A 16010-nucleotide genomic window follows, 5' to 3' on the forward strand; every position below is an offset into this window, starting at 1 on the left:
TTTAATCCATCGACGTAAGATCGAGCTTCAAATGTGTCTTATAAAAAAAAATGTTGCAGCTCCGAAAGAGGACGATGGAAAGGAAGAATTCTCGCGAGGGTATACTGAACAGCATCTCGTTGAGCAAGAAGAACGAGGCGAACAGCAACGGCCAAAATGACAATAAGGGTGAATTCGACGATCTGATATCAGCCCTGCGAACTGGCGACGTGTTCGGCGAGGACATAGCAAAATTCAAACGATCGAAACGACGACCTGTGACGCCCAGCGGTCAGGAATCTCGCAGACACAGCGCCCACAGGGAAGACTCCAGAGAACGGCATTGAAGCGTCCAGTGGGGTTGATGCTGATTACTCAAATGCCACGCTGAAGCCTGCGGAACGATTTCTCCTAGCCATGCAGCAGTCGTTTCAATCTGTCGAGCGTTCAGAGGAAGAAGGAAACGGTCGGTAGAGCTGGGTCAGGGATATTGTGTTCGAGGAATTTGGTTCCTTCGTGTAGGGGGAAAGTTATGAATTGAAATAGCGAATACGAGGAGTAGGGCACATGTAAATAGAGTAAAGACGAGGCGAATTATACGTTTCTGTCGTAAGTTTCTTTTCATCGATTACGTAGAGTTATTTCCATACACGATTCGTGTTTCATTGTCTTTGAAGCAGTCTTCCTTCTCCCTCGCTTGCCACTCGTCTGGCAACGATCGTTTCGCACGAACAGTTTTCTGAATTAATTCAATTCCTTCGTTAGGTATCTGTCGTTGAATTAAGAGTTACTTAGAAAAAGAACCAAGATATACAAACACTCTCTGCTGCATAATCATTAAATTTAGAGAGCTAAACTATGAGATACTTAGCGGCGCGTTAGTGACTCGCCATTTCGAAGCTTTTTCCATGCAAACGGAAGTGAAACGTTCATTCTCAGCGCTGTTCGCGTGAATTTAGGTCAGTGGCGGTCGAAATTACAAGTTGATCGAAAAGTAGGGGTGGAATACAAATTTGTACATTGTTGAGGTGACTGTGTTACGAGTCAGATTTCGAGCGATCATTTTTCTGTACATAGTCATTGTGTATTCCTTTCGTTGATGTTACTCGCGGCTCGAGGGCAGTGAATTGCAAAACTTCGACGAATGAACTTCGTAACAATCGGACCAATGAAAATTTCCACGAAGGTCGTTAGAACGGTAGAAAGGCTTGGACCTTCGTACATCGGCAGATTTCTTTTTCTAGAAACCAGACACTTCTTTTCGAGGAACGAATCTTTTTCTATGATAACTAGAGACACACGGAAAGGGCCTAGGGGTGGGAACTGACTCCCACCCCGCGTAATCTACAAGTCTGATTTTTGTATCTTAGAGAACGACGAGCGCGCAACGATGCATCGATTAGATTATTTAGGGGCTCGTTTACAATTGCCAGGTGGTTGATGGAATTCGTGCTAGTTCTTGGTGTGTAGGCGGCGAAGGCGGTGGGGCGAAACGATTAGACAGAGTTCGTTTTGTATAGTAGTCGATGTTTTGTAAGCTTTTGTATTTTTGTAAATATTCAGTATCGATGTCTCGTTCTTGTAGGGGGTAACCGCTCGGCAAGAATTAATGTCCAGCTAATATATTACTGCGTCCTTAATGTCACATGTATTAATATATAAAGAAATAAACCGAATAAATACTAAACTCTAATGTACTTACAATCTTTTGCAGCGGAATTTCATCAGCTGGCAACGTGATTTATAAACATACGCAAGGGTTCAAGTAAGCTCCTTCATTTCGAGATTCTCTGCCTTCAATCTTCTGGATAGCTTTGATATTTAATTCAGTTGGCTTGGGATATTATTACCAGTTAGGGGTGCTCTATTCTATTCTCTCACAGATGAGGTACAGGACCCAGGTATACAGAGGGTGGCCAAATTATTATAGTCAAAGTATTTTCGTCTATTTTGGGGATAATTTTAAAATGAATTTAATACTATTAAAAAAAATCTTAAATTGGCAACTAAGGTTCTAAAAGGAAACTTTCTTAGCTTTCCAAAACACTCATGAAAATTTGTCAACGATCATGAGTTCGCAAGTTATAGGTGTTCAAATTGAAAAGTACCCTTTTTGCTTGGATCGAAATTAGCTCGGTCAATAAAAATCATACAACAAAATCAAAAATATTTTCTGCAAGGAAATGATGTATGGAAATTTACTTAATTCCTCTTGCTAGTAGGAAGGATGTATAAATTCTACAAAGGCTCCAGTGCATTTCACTGAATTTGTATCAGTCGATAAAGATACATTCTCATTTTTTCCCTTATTGTCGAACGTGCTATTTTGTTTTAATTCTTGCCCCTATTAGCATTGTAGTCTTAGTCCATTCTGAATCAATAATATTGGATGTGGCAGAAAAATAGTTGGGATTAAAAAAATTTACATTAGATGTTAGATTTCTGCTATACCTCGTCTGTGATAAGGGTGAACTTCCTCCCTATAGTACCTCTGCCTCCACAGATGTCACCATACTGTCGAATGTCGAAGCTTTTGGATCACCTTTGCATAAAATTCAACCGCTTATGCATTGCTGTATAAAAGATGGTGCATATTTCCAAAATTAATATCTACAATCTTAATTATTTATTTCTTCACCTTTAATAGCGTCTAACAGAAATGATTCTTTTTCCAGAGAAAGTGTATCTAGTACCTTCTTTAGCTGTCTAACCTGTGCGCCGGCGAATAATACCAGAAATCAATTAAAGGAATTAACAGAAACGCGTGGTTGTTCAGTGCGATAAAATTTCAACCGTATTAACGACTTTCGGTGGGCGTTCGTTAAAAATTTAGGCCACAAACGTATTTTTATATAGGCGCGCCCCAAGCATTGGAACCGCGCGACAATTAATAAACTTTTAATTGATTTCTCACGTCAAAGGGTTTTTTATATCGGACCCCATTACCGTCTAATAATGATCAAAAGAGTTTCACGATACATCGAGGTCCATTATTCATTTTTTTTCAATCAGAACTATTATTTCGATTCTGTGGAATATCCAAGAGCGTCGTTAAATGTAACTGTCAGCTTTGATAAAACAAAGTCCCATTCCTCTAATATCTCACTGTCTTCAGTGATTATTTCTACCCGAATTTCTAAAATTCTCAGAAGGAATTCAAATAAAATCACTGCTCTGTAGAGACTACGCGTAATTAGCACGATTCAAGCTACAGAATATTTCGCAACACCTGCTGTCAACAGGGACTGATTACTGCAGAAGAAATAAACAATTTTAGAGCAGTCTTCTAAAACATGCCTACCTAAAATCAAAGATAAGAGAATGATCTCAAAGACCTGAAGTTTCCCTAAATAAACTCATTGTAATAGTTACTTCCTTCCAGGCTACGTCTCAAAAAGTGGTAGCGAGTGAAAGGATAAAGACGGCCAAGAATAACGCAGTAGCATTTTGTTCAGAAACTTTATTCATTACATACACTAGCCGACTACTATGCATGCGTTGGGGCATTAGGATACAGGGAGTCCGCTTGAGATCCGAAGCGCGTTGTTCAATACGTCTGAAACAACAGCGATGTTCCATTTCGTTATTTCGTTTCACCCTTGCCTCCGTGGAGCATGTGGTTACCTCATCCCGTAATCGATTCGTTTAAATTATACTGCGTTACGTTACTTGCTTATAGTCCGGTGGGTCTAAGACGAACGAAACCCTCTGCCGATCGAGACCCCCCACGTGATTGGGAAGAATCTCTTTCGTCGTTGAAAAAAAGGTGCAAAAGTGACGCGATCAGAAGCAAGAGCTGAAATATTCGGGGGTGCAAAAGTGGTCGATCGTGGGATCGACCCTGAACGCAAAGCTGCAAAGAGACTCGTCCGACTTAGTATGCCTCGTAACCACATACATTCGTATTTATATCTTTTATATATATTTATATATATATATATATATATACTTTGTATTTATATATTTATATACAGTGGGCAGGGCTAAGGTAACGGCGGCAGCGTGGCGCGAAAACTCGTATCCAAGTGAAAGAGTAATAATTAAAAAATAGTTACAAACTATTATTACAAATGCAATAATTATAATTTGCCCCTGTGGCACCTGCATCCCCATCGGGCCCTGCTTTTTCCCTCAACCGTAGGAAGTCGAAAATATGTCTGTGAAATCATGAAACGTGGTATCGAAAAATTGCAACTCTCGTTTTAGCACGAGTTCAGAATCCTCTTCGAGGATAACGCACTGAAACCACAAATTTCTGTCTTACAAATTGATTCCTACGAGTTTCTCTTTCATCATTGAAGACGCCATTACCCCGAGGACCGCCTCACGTAAATTGTGTATTCGTAAATAAAGTATAATGCCTTACCGATCTAAAACTTATACCGACATATTGCACATTTGACAACAGTTACATCTTCTTTAAGTACTTGGGTATAGGAAGTGTTCACTAATAGACATTTTCTGTTGCACTCTCTCCCTCTCGCGCTCTCTTGCTCTCCTTTTCACACACGCACACACACTCTCTCTCTCTTTCTCTCTCAGAAGCGCACAGTTTACTCGTGAAATTAATTCAGAATTTTCGCATTTATCGCGGAATTCCCCCAGTGTCCTCCGTTCCTCGAGGGCCGGATAGAGGATCCGTTTTAAAACAACGCCCGGGGAGCGTGCTCGAGGTGAATCTCGATGTGCGGTTTCTAATTCGTTACTCCCTCTCACCCACTGTAATTCATCGGATTCGTCGTTCGTTGCAGGTCGTTCGGTGATCTAAAAGGCGAAATCTTCGTCTCCATGCAGGCACACGCGCTCTCGGCTCGTTGTAATCAACGTCGCGGTGCAACACACACCCACACGTACACTTAACACACACGCGTCGCCATACATATGTATATATTTATATATCCGTGTGCATATAACGTATACAACCGGATCGTACACGTTATACATACACTCGCACTATTCGAAGCGACTATAACTTCTAATTAGTCATTCGCGTTCCACTTTCGCGTCGAATCATCGGCTGCTCGCATTGAAACATCGGTGACTTCTAACATCAACCGGCCGTTAAGAGGCGCGATTCAATAGCCGAGAAAGTGGAGAGAAATCGCGAGATCGAGCCGATATCGATGCGTGGAGGCTAGCGTTTCCGCTGCGCGATCGATGATTCGTCATTGTACCGGCCGTCCATAGGCCACCGTTTCGTTGATGAGGACCGACTCGAAGTAATTCTCGTTGTTCGTTCTCTTTTCACGGTCGACGTTGGCCCTCCCCCGTGGTGCCGTCGAGTTTCGCCCCGAAGGAGGCACGCGAAACGCGAGAACCGCCGTAGGCCCAGCGCGATGTCGGTCATCGCTTCGATGATACAGCCTGGATGACGATCGTTCGAATGCGAACGATCTATTCGTTGTGTTTAAGCGGGTGTCGTCCGTACATCCCCTAGGCGGCTTCCTCCAGACCGTTCACCCTGACTCGCGGAGATCAGCCTCGATAAACTCTGTCGCGAAAGCTCCCGGGGATCCGACTTGCCTGTAAAACGATCTGGGCGATCTCCTCTGAGTGCTCCCGTCGCCTCGAACAATAATTTCGAATGCTCCTCGGTGTGTTTTGCTCGCGAGATTTCCCTAGGATCTGTGCTCGACGGGGACGCGGCGCTAATATTCAAACGAACTGCCGACGCCCCCAGGAATGATCGGTCGGTGATGGACCGTTTACTTTCTCTAAAGTGTCTGAAACGTTTCGTGACTTGAAGGATTCGCAAGGAAATCGCGGGGACCGCGATTAAACGGAGGCGTGAAGCGTGCTTGACGGGGGGCCCGCTGGGTACGATGTGCTGGTGGGCACTGCCGTGGGCTGCAGGCTCAGTTGCAGCTGGTGCTGCTGAGCTTTCGCTCTCAGACAGGCGATGCTCTCGTTCCTAAGTTGCTCTGTGTCCTGGACCATTCCTGCGAGAGAAAAATTCCAGGTGGTTAGTCACGGGCTCGCTGGGAACCGATCGGCAGCAATCCAGCGAGCTACAAGTTTCTATTAGAAGAAGTGGAGGAGGATTGGCGCCCCTGTCGTCTCTTCGGAGGTTCAAGAATTCCACTGGAGTGCGTTTTATTTAGTAGGTACGCTACAGAATCTACCGATCACCAAGGAGACACTGCGTCAGATTCGTTGACCTGGGAGGACACTTACGCCCCTTCGAATCTTCACGGGATATTCGCTGCGCCGAGAGAAGTAATGGAAATATTACCTGTCGAGGAGGAAGGCCCCATGCCATCCTGACTTTCTTGTCCACTCTCTGAGCTGGTCGGCCCTCCCTGGTGATGATTATGATGGGGGCTGCTTCCGCTTCCGTTGTGGTCGTTTCCGCTGTCCTCGCCGCCGGACTTGAGGTGTTCCGCCGCTTCGATTGACTTCCGGTGCATCCCTGCGGGGCCACAGTCAATCAGTTCTTGATTATTTTCGATATCTTGACTAAAGCTGCTCGTCTTAGATGATTGAGCTGACAGATACGAACAGAAAAACAAAATTCGGAAATTTGTGGCGCTGCTTGCTCTTTATCATTTTCTTTTCTCTTTAGTTTTCACGTTCATTGAGCGTAGCTGGCTCCGCGGACCCTCGACGATCTGACTTTCAACGAAACGAGCCACCGGCGAGCAGACGGACGGGGCCAGGCCGCTGCCGTCGCGCTCGCTGTGGTACCCGTCGTTCCTCAAAAGCGAGACGTCGGGCATGCTCGCGCGCACGGAGCTAGCGAAACTTAATGCATCGGCTGGTTCTTCGGGGACGTTTTAAGGGGAAACATTTGGGGTTTACCTAGCAGCCACGGCGCCACTGACTCGTTCTCCTTGGCGCTCTTCAGGATCGTCTCAGGGAGAGGCAAAGAGTGTCGCACCATCGCACCGTACAGCCCGTACTCCGCCATAATGGTGCTCCTGCCCCAACACTTCTCCGTCTTGCGCCACTTTGCTCTTCGGTTTTGAAACCACACCTGAAACAGTAAGTCCCAAGTGAAGAATGTCGTTGGCGATTAAAGAATCCACAGCCAGGCTTCGAAACATCTCTCCACTCAGCGCAACTTTGCACCGCCTCGATATTATCTACCGATCGAGCTAACATTTAATTAAACACTAAACTTCTATCGATATCTAATTCCCATAATCAAGAGCTCAGCGAAATAGCAAGCAGAGCAATCACCATAAAAGTACCTACTACTAATGACTACAGATATCGCTTCAGTAACGCTTCCGTAACACCCCCAGAAGAATCGCTGTGAAATTCACAGGAGCATCGCTGACCGTGCCCCGGCTTGTCCATTTAATGATCATTGTCTCCTAATTGGGGCGCAATGAGCGCGGCGGCGCGGCGTGCGATCAGTTTCGTCCGTGCGGTTCCATGCCTCCTCATAGTTAACTATTACGCTTAAACGATCAGCTCGGGGTTCGTTATCCTGTTTTTCGCGGTTCGGCTTCCTGTTAGGCTACTTGTTAACGATTCTGATCATCGGACCACCTAGGGCGGAGGCGCGTGCCGTCTCCTCGGGACACGTTCCCATCCCCGGGCGAGTTTCAACTTTAACGAGCTCGATTTCGAAGGAGTTTCCCGTGTCGCGGAGCAACGGCAAGTAAACTAATTGTAGCTGCGACATTGGTCGTTGCTAACTTGCGCGTCGCGCTGCTCCCCGAAGAAGCTACGCAAATCTATACGCGATCCTTAACCGCGCGTGGAACAAACCTTTCACATTCCTTCCCTTTATTGATTAGAATAAGGGTGAATATCGTGCTGGACTCTTCCATCGCGGAGTCCAGTTTCAATGATTCGACGTGCGCGTGCACAGCGTCGATTCCCTTCGACGTTTCGCGTTTGCAACTTGAGACAGTGTTCAGGAAGCGCTGGAATACCGTCGCGGTGGAAAGCGATATTCTTGTATAATCGAGAGTAGATCAGCATTTGTAAACGATACCGCTGTGCCACTTTTATTGGACACTGCACTCATCCGCAAAGCCACGACATTCTGCTGCAATTTATTCCACGCTCTGTACACCCACCCCGTGCGCTAACATCTCTCCACTGATTGTCAAGACTTCGCCGAAGAGAATCGACGGATTCTCACAGTTTCGACAGCCCCGAAACAAGTCGGTTGCGCTAGTGGCCAATCCGTCACGCGCATTCCAGCTCGCAGCGGAGAGAGCGGTGCACGCGATCGTGCCTGGAAGTTATTTAAAAAGGCCTGCACACGCATCATTTGCGAGGCGCGTGGTGCAGGCAGACACGTGGGGGAGGCCCCGGGGCCAGGGCGTGTACCAATTTGTAGCAACAATGCTAAAGTCACCGGCAGAATTGGAACCGTAATTCGGGTGAATGGGAGCCCGTAGCCCTGTCAATTTGCGCTGCCACCCCGAAATTATCTTCCGCCTAGCCTCGGACGCGCTGGCCCGGCCTTTTTTTTCGCCACCCACTGCCCCTCCTCTGGCGAGGAAACGCTCGTGCAAATGTTGCTGCGTTTTCGACAAATGGAACCCTCTATTTTTCTTGATAAAAGCAGGGGAGGGTAAAGGTGATTGGCTCCTAGCGGAGTAGCTTGCGGATGATGGTGTTGAAACGGTCACTGGACTTCAGTTTCACTTGCGCCGAGGCGTTGGAACTCGTCGATTCGCCTCGTAGTCGGAAATCGCGCGATCGAGCGTAATGGTTCGCCATTCCGGGAAGATGAAAGCGGAAAAGCAGATGCGTGGAGCTTGGAGGAGCGAAAGGGAGTGGATGCCGCGTCGCGGAAATGGTAATGGTCGCGTGCAGAGAATCCTGCAGGATCTTTCAGGCGTTCTATTCGCTGACACGTAAATGATTGTACCGGTCATAAAGCTGTTACTTGGCTTCCCGACGACTTCGCCACGACTGCTTGCGACGAAGATAACCTGCCCCTGCAGGGAAAAACGAAGGTCTAGACCGTAAACGATCTTCGAGTTTGAATGATTCAGTGGAGACCCAGGATGACACTCATTGGACTTGAACTTCCTTTGCCTTGCTTCTTCGCAGCCTCTTCCTTCTCTTACAATGTAACACAGAGACTGGCTAACAGAGTTCACAGGCTGTGCGAGGGTTTCTCCTATGGAATCGTGCTCAAAATGATTGCTATTCAACAACAAGACACTGCAGTTCTCTATCAAAAACTTCGACCTAACCAAAGACCGAGAGACCTTCGGTTTCCACTGAAAGACAGAGACGACGGTGAAATAGCGAGTCCGCGCGAGGTCACGGTGACCGAATGAGCATTCGGAAGTAGTATCGCGACCCTTCTGAAAGCCAGCCCCGCGAAACGAGCTCCGGAATCTGCTAAAAAGACTTCTCGTTGGAAGTTGGCGAGAGCTTCGGGGTCCAGGGCGAGCGAGTCCTTTATAGCCGTGTTCGGGATCGGAAATCGCGTGCCGAGATTATCCTTCAGCATCCTGGTATAGCTTACCAACGGAGACACCGAAGCACGCTGACAGAATGGATGTATAGGCGGCGTGGAATGGGGCGCTGGGTGGGTTGGAGAGGGGTGGGGGCTGCATTGCAGAAGCAGCGGTAGCAGCAACGGCAACGAGGAGGAAGAGGATCCTTTATGGTGGCGTTCGTAGACTCGAAGGAGCGAGAACTCCGACGGTGGGCTTCCTCGCCCTCCTTACCACCCCTTTCGCCGCCTCCAACCCCGTCTCCCCTCTCCCGTTCTTCCCATTCTCCGACCCACCACCCTCCCTCTTTATTGGCACACCCGGTATAATAAGGAGTGAGTTTGTATTTAGTCGGCCATGCGCAGTACCGGCTGTTGGTGTATCATCGATCAGACCGGCGACTGACTATTGGACCAAAACAAGAGGATGAGAATGGGAATGGGAATAAAGAGAGAGGGACGGCCGATATATAAAGTGCGACGGAGTGAGCCGGAAAAGTGGAAAGGGGGCAGAGGGAAACGAGATCGAGAGAGAGGGTGAGGGGTTGAAGGGAAACGTAGGTTCGAGGAACAGAGACAGGCACAGGTGGTGATGCCGCGACGAAGACGAGGACGCAGACAAAACGTCAAGGGGACTAGGCAGTCGGAAACTCGATTTTTTGTTGTATTTTTCGAAAGTACCACCCTTCCCGAGTAAAATGCCGTTTGGTTCGTATTAAAATTCGCAAAATTAAGGATTTTACAGCCGCAAAAGGTCGAGCGCATCATAAACCGTTTCTGCGCGCACGCAGGTAGACTAATTCCTCTTTCGAAACTTCAAACGCGTTTTTCTCGGAATCATATTTCCTCTTCGTTTTGCAGTGATTGCGAAAAAACGGAGGTACAAGTCGATTCGAAAAAAAATCAGCACATGTGAAACATGTCTAGTTACGACCTGAACCTACGCGTAAGTCTGTGAAAACTTCTGCTTTGACAAAAAAAAATAATAAAATGGCTCTTTTCCCTGGCGAAAAATCAAGTTTCTTTAAAATTTGCCGATTTACAGCCGCCATTTAAAAAAATTTTTTTTTTCAATAGGTTCAGGGCAGAATGGTGGTCAGGGTAAAGTATCAATTTCAGAGGATATTTTACAGCGGCTCCAGAAAATAACACCTATATATCAGGCAACTGTAGCGCTGTCACACATATGTATATATTATTCAAATAATTTTTTTTTGCTGTTTATAGTATTAGCAAGCATTACCCAAAAGTACTAGTCACAACTTTTATTCATCTCCTTGTAATTAATTCGCAAAAAGTACTTGATTTTCGAGCGATCTGACTGCCTAGTCCCCTCAAGGTGGTATTGCTGCACAGATATACGAGGCAGAGTAAAGAGGGCGATGTCGGCCCCGGGGGGTGGAGAAGAGGGCTCCCTCCGCGGTAACTTTCTAGGGATTACCAATACACGAGGCGCGATACACGACCGCGAAGTCAGGGATAGCCAGCGATCAGACGAAACAGAGTAACCGAACGTGTCGTGGTACGAGAAGATTGACGGGGAACATTGCAGCGGAGGGTGAACGAGAGTAAGAGAGAGAGGGAGAGTGTGCGTGCGTGTGTGTGTAGAAGGAGAGGCGAGGAAGAGGATCCCATCGGTAGGGGATCCGAGGGAGATAGAGGGGACAAGTTGACGGCACCCACCTGCCTGCTTCTTGCTGCAACACTCGAGCTCGATGCCAGCGCGATGTATTGAAACTGAAGCTCTGAAGAGTTGCCGTCAGGTACTAGCAGGACAAGGGTCCTCGAAGGTCTACCTAACCGAAAGCTTTTTGATTTTCCGCCGTGAAGAGACGAGGCATCCCGCGCGATGCGAGAAACAGAGGGATAGGACGGAGGAAGAGATTGGGAAGGAACGAAATTGCCAGCGGGACGAGCGGCGGCGAGACCGTTATTTTTCTCTCAAGATCGGGGCCGGACATTGTCTATCGTTATCCGAGCATTCCCGCGGGATGGACGAGCTAAGAACCCCGCGATCCGTCCGCGGATGCCTTTCCTCCTTCGAATCGTCGCCGCGCTAACACCTTTACAAGCCGCGCAAGGTGATACTGTCCCGAGGATAATTGGAGATCTCGTTACTCCCCACCGGTAACTTCAATTTACGATCAACCGATAATGAGATATCGAGTTCTGCCTACCCCTCTGCCTTGCCAGGCCGATCTCCCACCTTCCGCAGCGATCTCTCCCCAACCCTCCCCTTGGCTCTCGACGCTCGCCTCGCCAAAGCTCAAACCGATGACGGGACGTATTAGATGCCCGTTACGTACTTATTAAACGCTTTCTTCCTCGCGCCTTCTACACCCTTTTCCTTCGCTTCCCCCCTCCCTTCGTCCCCCTTTCTCTCGAACGTCAGCGGCATTATCGTGTTTCGACTTGGCGGAGGATCCTCGAGACGAGTATCTTTGGCACCGTGATGGCTTTATTCGAGGAGAGAGACTCCAGCGGCGTTCCGTCGTAAACGCGCGTCCAAGATTGAGCTATTCCACGTCGAAACGAATAGGTGAACAATTTAGTTCCACCGATTCTCTTCGAAATTACAGCATTTGTATATAACTTTGCAGAAACAAAGTGTACTGAATTTCAACGGCCTATGTCAAATAGTTTTCGAAATATTTCATGTTAAAGTTTTGAAAATTCAAACAAAATCGGCTGTCGTGTCATTTAACTGTAATATCTCGGTCATTTTTAAAGATAATGCCACCGCCTTGAGTTCATTTTAAAGCTGAACGTTTTCACGTGGAATAGCTCGATTGCCGATAGATTCAGTACTTAGAGAGCAGTATTTCATTCGTCCACTATTCAGTACCAGGGAGAGGGTACCTTCTAATCTTCCACCAGCACCATTCGCACTATATCAAATATTCGCACGGATCATTGACTACGATCCACGCCGATCATCGCCGCGTACAATGGCTCTGGTTCGACGGATTCCCACAACCCCCGAGTCCAGGGGGCCCCAGTGAGCCAATTAATCTCTCACAATAAGTAGCGCGTGCGGTGGACCTGCGAGGTCGCATTAAACCCCCGAAGAACGCGTCGCTTGTTTGCCGCGTAATGGCCGAGCAACCATGCTCCAGCAAGTCTTGCTCGTTGGTCATCATCGTCAGGGCCTGGGGCATGCCTCCACGGGTGTATATCCCAGGAGCATGATTCCTCGGGACGGGCACTGGCGATCCCCAGGTACCCTCGCTGGCTCACCTATCCGTGAGCACGACAGCCCCACGCAGGCTTAATGGGAGCTTAATTACACATTATGTGGCAAATAGAGAGGCGCAGGTCTTCGGACCTGTTAGAAATCGTGGCGTCAGGGGCTTGCGCCTCTGTCGAAACTGCAGCTTGACGGTGCAACTGAAAGCTTGGGTACTAAGGTTCCGTGCAGCGCTAACTGCTCGCTGGTCATCGTTCGTGGGCAAATAGTTGGGTCGGGAGCATGGGGTGTCGTGGATGGACCCCATGCTGCGAAGTGGCACGCGCCGGTACATCATTAGGTGGGACACTTGCTGGACGAAGGACGGCCAAGGGGTCTCGGCCGTTAATCATGACTTGGCCCCGGCTGACAGAAAGGATCTTCGAAGGGAATTAATATCGAGTGTGGTCGGGTGATGGCCAGTTTCCCCGGTGTACGTAAATAAAATTGCGCATAATCGCGGAGAGTGTTAATCAGAACCACTGTAAACGTAATAGGGTAAATCCGGGAGACGCGGTGGACTTAATATAAAATGATTATTAAAGCTGATACAGGTATTACTTATTTTATCCGAACATAACTGATATGTTCAGAATTTTATGCTGATTCAGAACAACTGGTCGATATTTGCTTTAAGCGGGTATACCTGTTTGAACCCTCGGAAAATGTGTACATTTTGTGGATTTTTTTACAAGTCAACGGCTTGATGAAGATTTCCCGTTTTTTTACTATATTTACATAGTATTGTGAACTACTTAAAAAAAAAGTTTCAGTTAAAAAACTATTGTTTTTCGGAAGTTATGCATACATATCCGAAAGTCCCTCGATTTTAGACGGCTAAACGGTGGGCCTCAATATCTCTACTATCTCATTATCCCAACCATTAAACGGAAATAAACTTAGAAGTATATTTTAAATACGATTCTGTACACCGTTGTGTGACAAAAGAGGCTAAATGTAACCTCTATTTACCTTTTACAGCCTAGAAGGAAGCGAAGTGACGCTATTCATTCATCTGTTTGGCTTCTAAAGAAGTCATTGGTCTGCATTTTAACGCGTTTTTACGTGTAGAGTCTGAAATATAACGACTCGACCAACTCTCCGGCCCGACCGCGTCTCCCGGATTTACCCTATATCACGCAGACTATGTAATCTTGCACAGATCTTGCACAATGAACCGACAGCTCCGATACCGAGGCCTGACCAGTTGATTAACCGAGAATTACCTGATTGGGGTGATCGATCTTGTCGAGCAGGAAGCATAGATACTAACAGGAAACCCGATGAAACTATTATACCAGCAAGATGTTGATATCCAAGCCCCACTAGGGTTAGTTCACACCTAGGAGGATTGTATCAAGCTGAGAAAACTAGCCTGTACACGAGGATACCTTGGAATTACAATTACCGCGATATAAACCAATTATCCAACGTCTGACGTGTATCGCGTCGCGAGGACTCCGCAGCGTGCAGTAGTGGAAGCGAACGATTGCTCCGGCGTGCACGGAAAAAGGCCCTCGAGCCAAGATAAGCGAGCGCGTGCACGCTTTGTGGCTACCAGGACGACAAGGATACCGACCAAGCTCCTCGAGGATTCGGGAACACGAATCTTTCGCGGACTAATTTCCATCCGTCGTAGCTGGTCGACCGGTGCCTCATTAATTAACGCCAAGACGCCGTGCAGCTCGGCAGCGCGGTTTCTTTTCTAGTCCCGCCCCGCTCCACGCAGACTGTTTCCTCTTCTCCTGTTTCAGCAGCACGGTTTTCACCACGCAGACTCCAGGTTTCGATAGCGTTTCATCGGCGACGAGGGCGTGGCGAAACTTCGGCCCATGCTTCTAACTTAATTCGGTTAGTCGAGATTTATATCCGCATCCACCGTCGTCCCCCTTGTTCGCGTTCGTCCCGTTTCACCCCTCGCCCCGCAGCGTCGCCCACCCATCCACCCACAAACCCCCCCCAGCCAGATTTCGCCGTGGCGCAACCGGGTTTATTAGAATTTATAAGCGGTGCTCCGTTGACAATCCCGCAACGCCCAAATTGCTGGATATTCCGCGAGCCCGATTCCCGTCGCCGGAGGCTCTTATTTATCTGCCACCCGGTGGACAGGCTCCGTAGGCCAGGGGACACTGGAGATGTGCGTTATTGGTCAATTTTTGGGGTGGAACGCGGCCAGCCGGAATTCATCGCTTTGTTTGCCGGTGGTTTTACGAGCTACGCCCGGCCTCCTTTCGTTTACGAGAATCAACGATCTAAGAAACTGTCTGATATACACGGGGTGGCTCGGTAAATTGTCGGCTGACGCGTGAACGGCTGGTGATTTGTGTGATTTCATCCCCCCCGGGCATTCGTGGGAGCCTGGCCTCGAGCTCGGTGAGCGTGTTTCGAGCGGTTTAGGTGGCGATCGAACGGTTACACGGTCGAGCAATGGAAAAGCGTGAGATGACATATCCGGGACGAAGATGAGACACGTTACGCATCCTCTGGATAAAGGTGAGCTTCGTCGAAACGCGTTTTTTTTTCCCAGCGAAATTGGTGTGTCGCCCCTCGAGGGCACTCGTTGACGTTACATGGGGATGAACGCCACTTGTCAGTGTCTGTCTAGACACGCAGAAGTCAAAGGGCCACCCTTGGCTCGTGAGGATCATTTAATCATTTGACGGCGAGCGATAGAAAATTCATGAGCTCGACGCAACCGGCCACAACCCTATTGCGAGGGTTGAAGGGAGCATGGGCTATTGGGCTCGTGGCTCGACGATGCTCCGTAGGCCTCGCTTTATGTGCGAACGATCGGTCGCTCCTTACGACCGGATTAGGAGCTTCCCCACGCGGGAATTGTTGCCCTCTGAATCACGCGGAAATCCCATAATTCGACTTTAATTCGATCTGTTGGCAATTATAAGAGCAACGTGGTGGACTCCTCGAGGGGTGACACGCCGGCGTGACACTGTCCGAGTGCGAACTATGGTCGAATCAATCGCGATCAATCGATACGGCGAGGATGATCGCATTTCCCATCGTCGCGTTTGTTTTATCGAGGTGCTGTCAAAGCACAAGAGATTCTCGGCCAGGTTTCCGTACCAATCGCAACCAGAAGTCGGTCAAAGCATCCCCGCAAAGCCTCGCGGGGACGCGAGCCGCGGATAAAAGGCTCGAGGGAGCCTCTTTTCCCAAAAAATTCCCAGCGAGCATCCCTTCCCGGGCTTCCATTAGTTCGGTTTCGCGAGCACGCGGTAGATTCCTTTTGATCGCGGCGCTTTCCGCCGAAAAACTTATTTATCGTCGTCGCGAGACGCGAAACCGAGCTCTCGAGCCCCACGAGGGGGGAGAGAAGGTGATCCGTTTTCAGAAGAGTCATGCATCCACAGAGAGGCAGAGAGAGAGAGGGTGCGC

The 16010-nt window shown here is 48.2% G+C and overlaps 2 protein-coding genes across 9 annotated transcripts in view; one reads left to right on the plus strand and one right to left on the minus strand.

Annotated features, from left to right (window-relative positions):
• Positions 1 to 1659, plus strand: part of Daam (disheveled-associated activator of morphogenesis-like protein) — a 52751-nt gene extending 51092 nt beyond the window's left edge. For all 7 annotated transcript variants that reach the window (XM_076826499.1, XM_076826500.1, XM_076826498.1 and 4 more), the window contains exon 12: positions 60 to 1659. In XM_076826499.1, the coding sequence (XP_076682614.1) occupies positions 60 to 326 (267 nt within the window). In that variant the 3' untranslated portion in view covers positions 327 to 1659. The remainder of the gene's footprint in view (positions 1 to 59) is intronic.
• A 3539-nt stretch (positions 1660 to 5198) lies between these two features.
• LOC143376312 (uncharacterized) overlaps positions 5199 to 16010 on the minus strand; it is a 56091-nt gene continuing 45279 nt past the window's right edge. The window contains exons 5-7 of one of the 2 annotated variants that reach the window (XM_076826477.1): positions 6778 to 6952; positions 6212 to 6388; positions 5199 to 5918 (exon numbers count right to left, since the gene is read on the minus strand). In XM_076826477.1, coding sequence (XP_076682592.1) covers positions 5755 to 5918; positions 6212 to 6388; positions 6778 to 6952 — 516 coding nt within the window. In that variant the 3' untranslated portion in view covers positions 5199 to 5754. Of the gene's footprint in view, positions 5919 to 6211; positions 6464 to 6777; positions 6953 to 16010 lie in introns of both variants that reach the window. The other variant, XM_076826476.1, reaches the window with a different exon arrangement.

The sequence above is a fragment of the Andrena cerasifolii genome, chromosome 14 (genome assembly GCF_050908995.1).
Source record: "Andrena cerasifolii isolate SP2316 chromosome 14, iyAndCera1_principal, whole genome shotgun sequence".
NCBI lineage: Eukaryota > Metazoa > Arthropoda > Insecta > Hymenoptera > Andrenidae > Andrena > Andrena cerasifolii.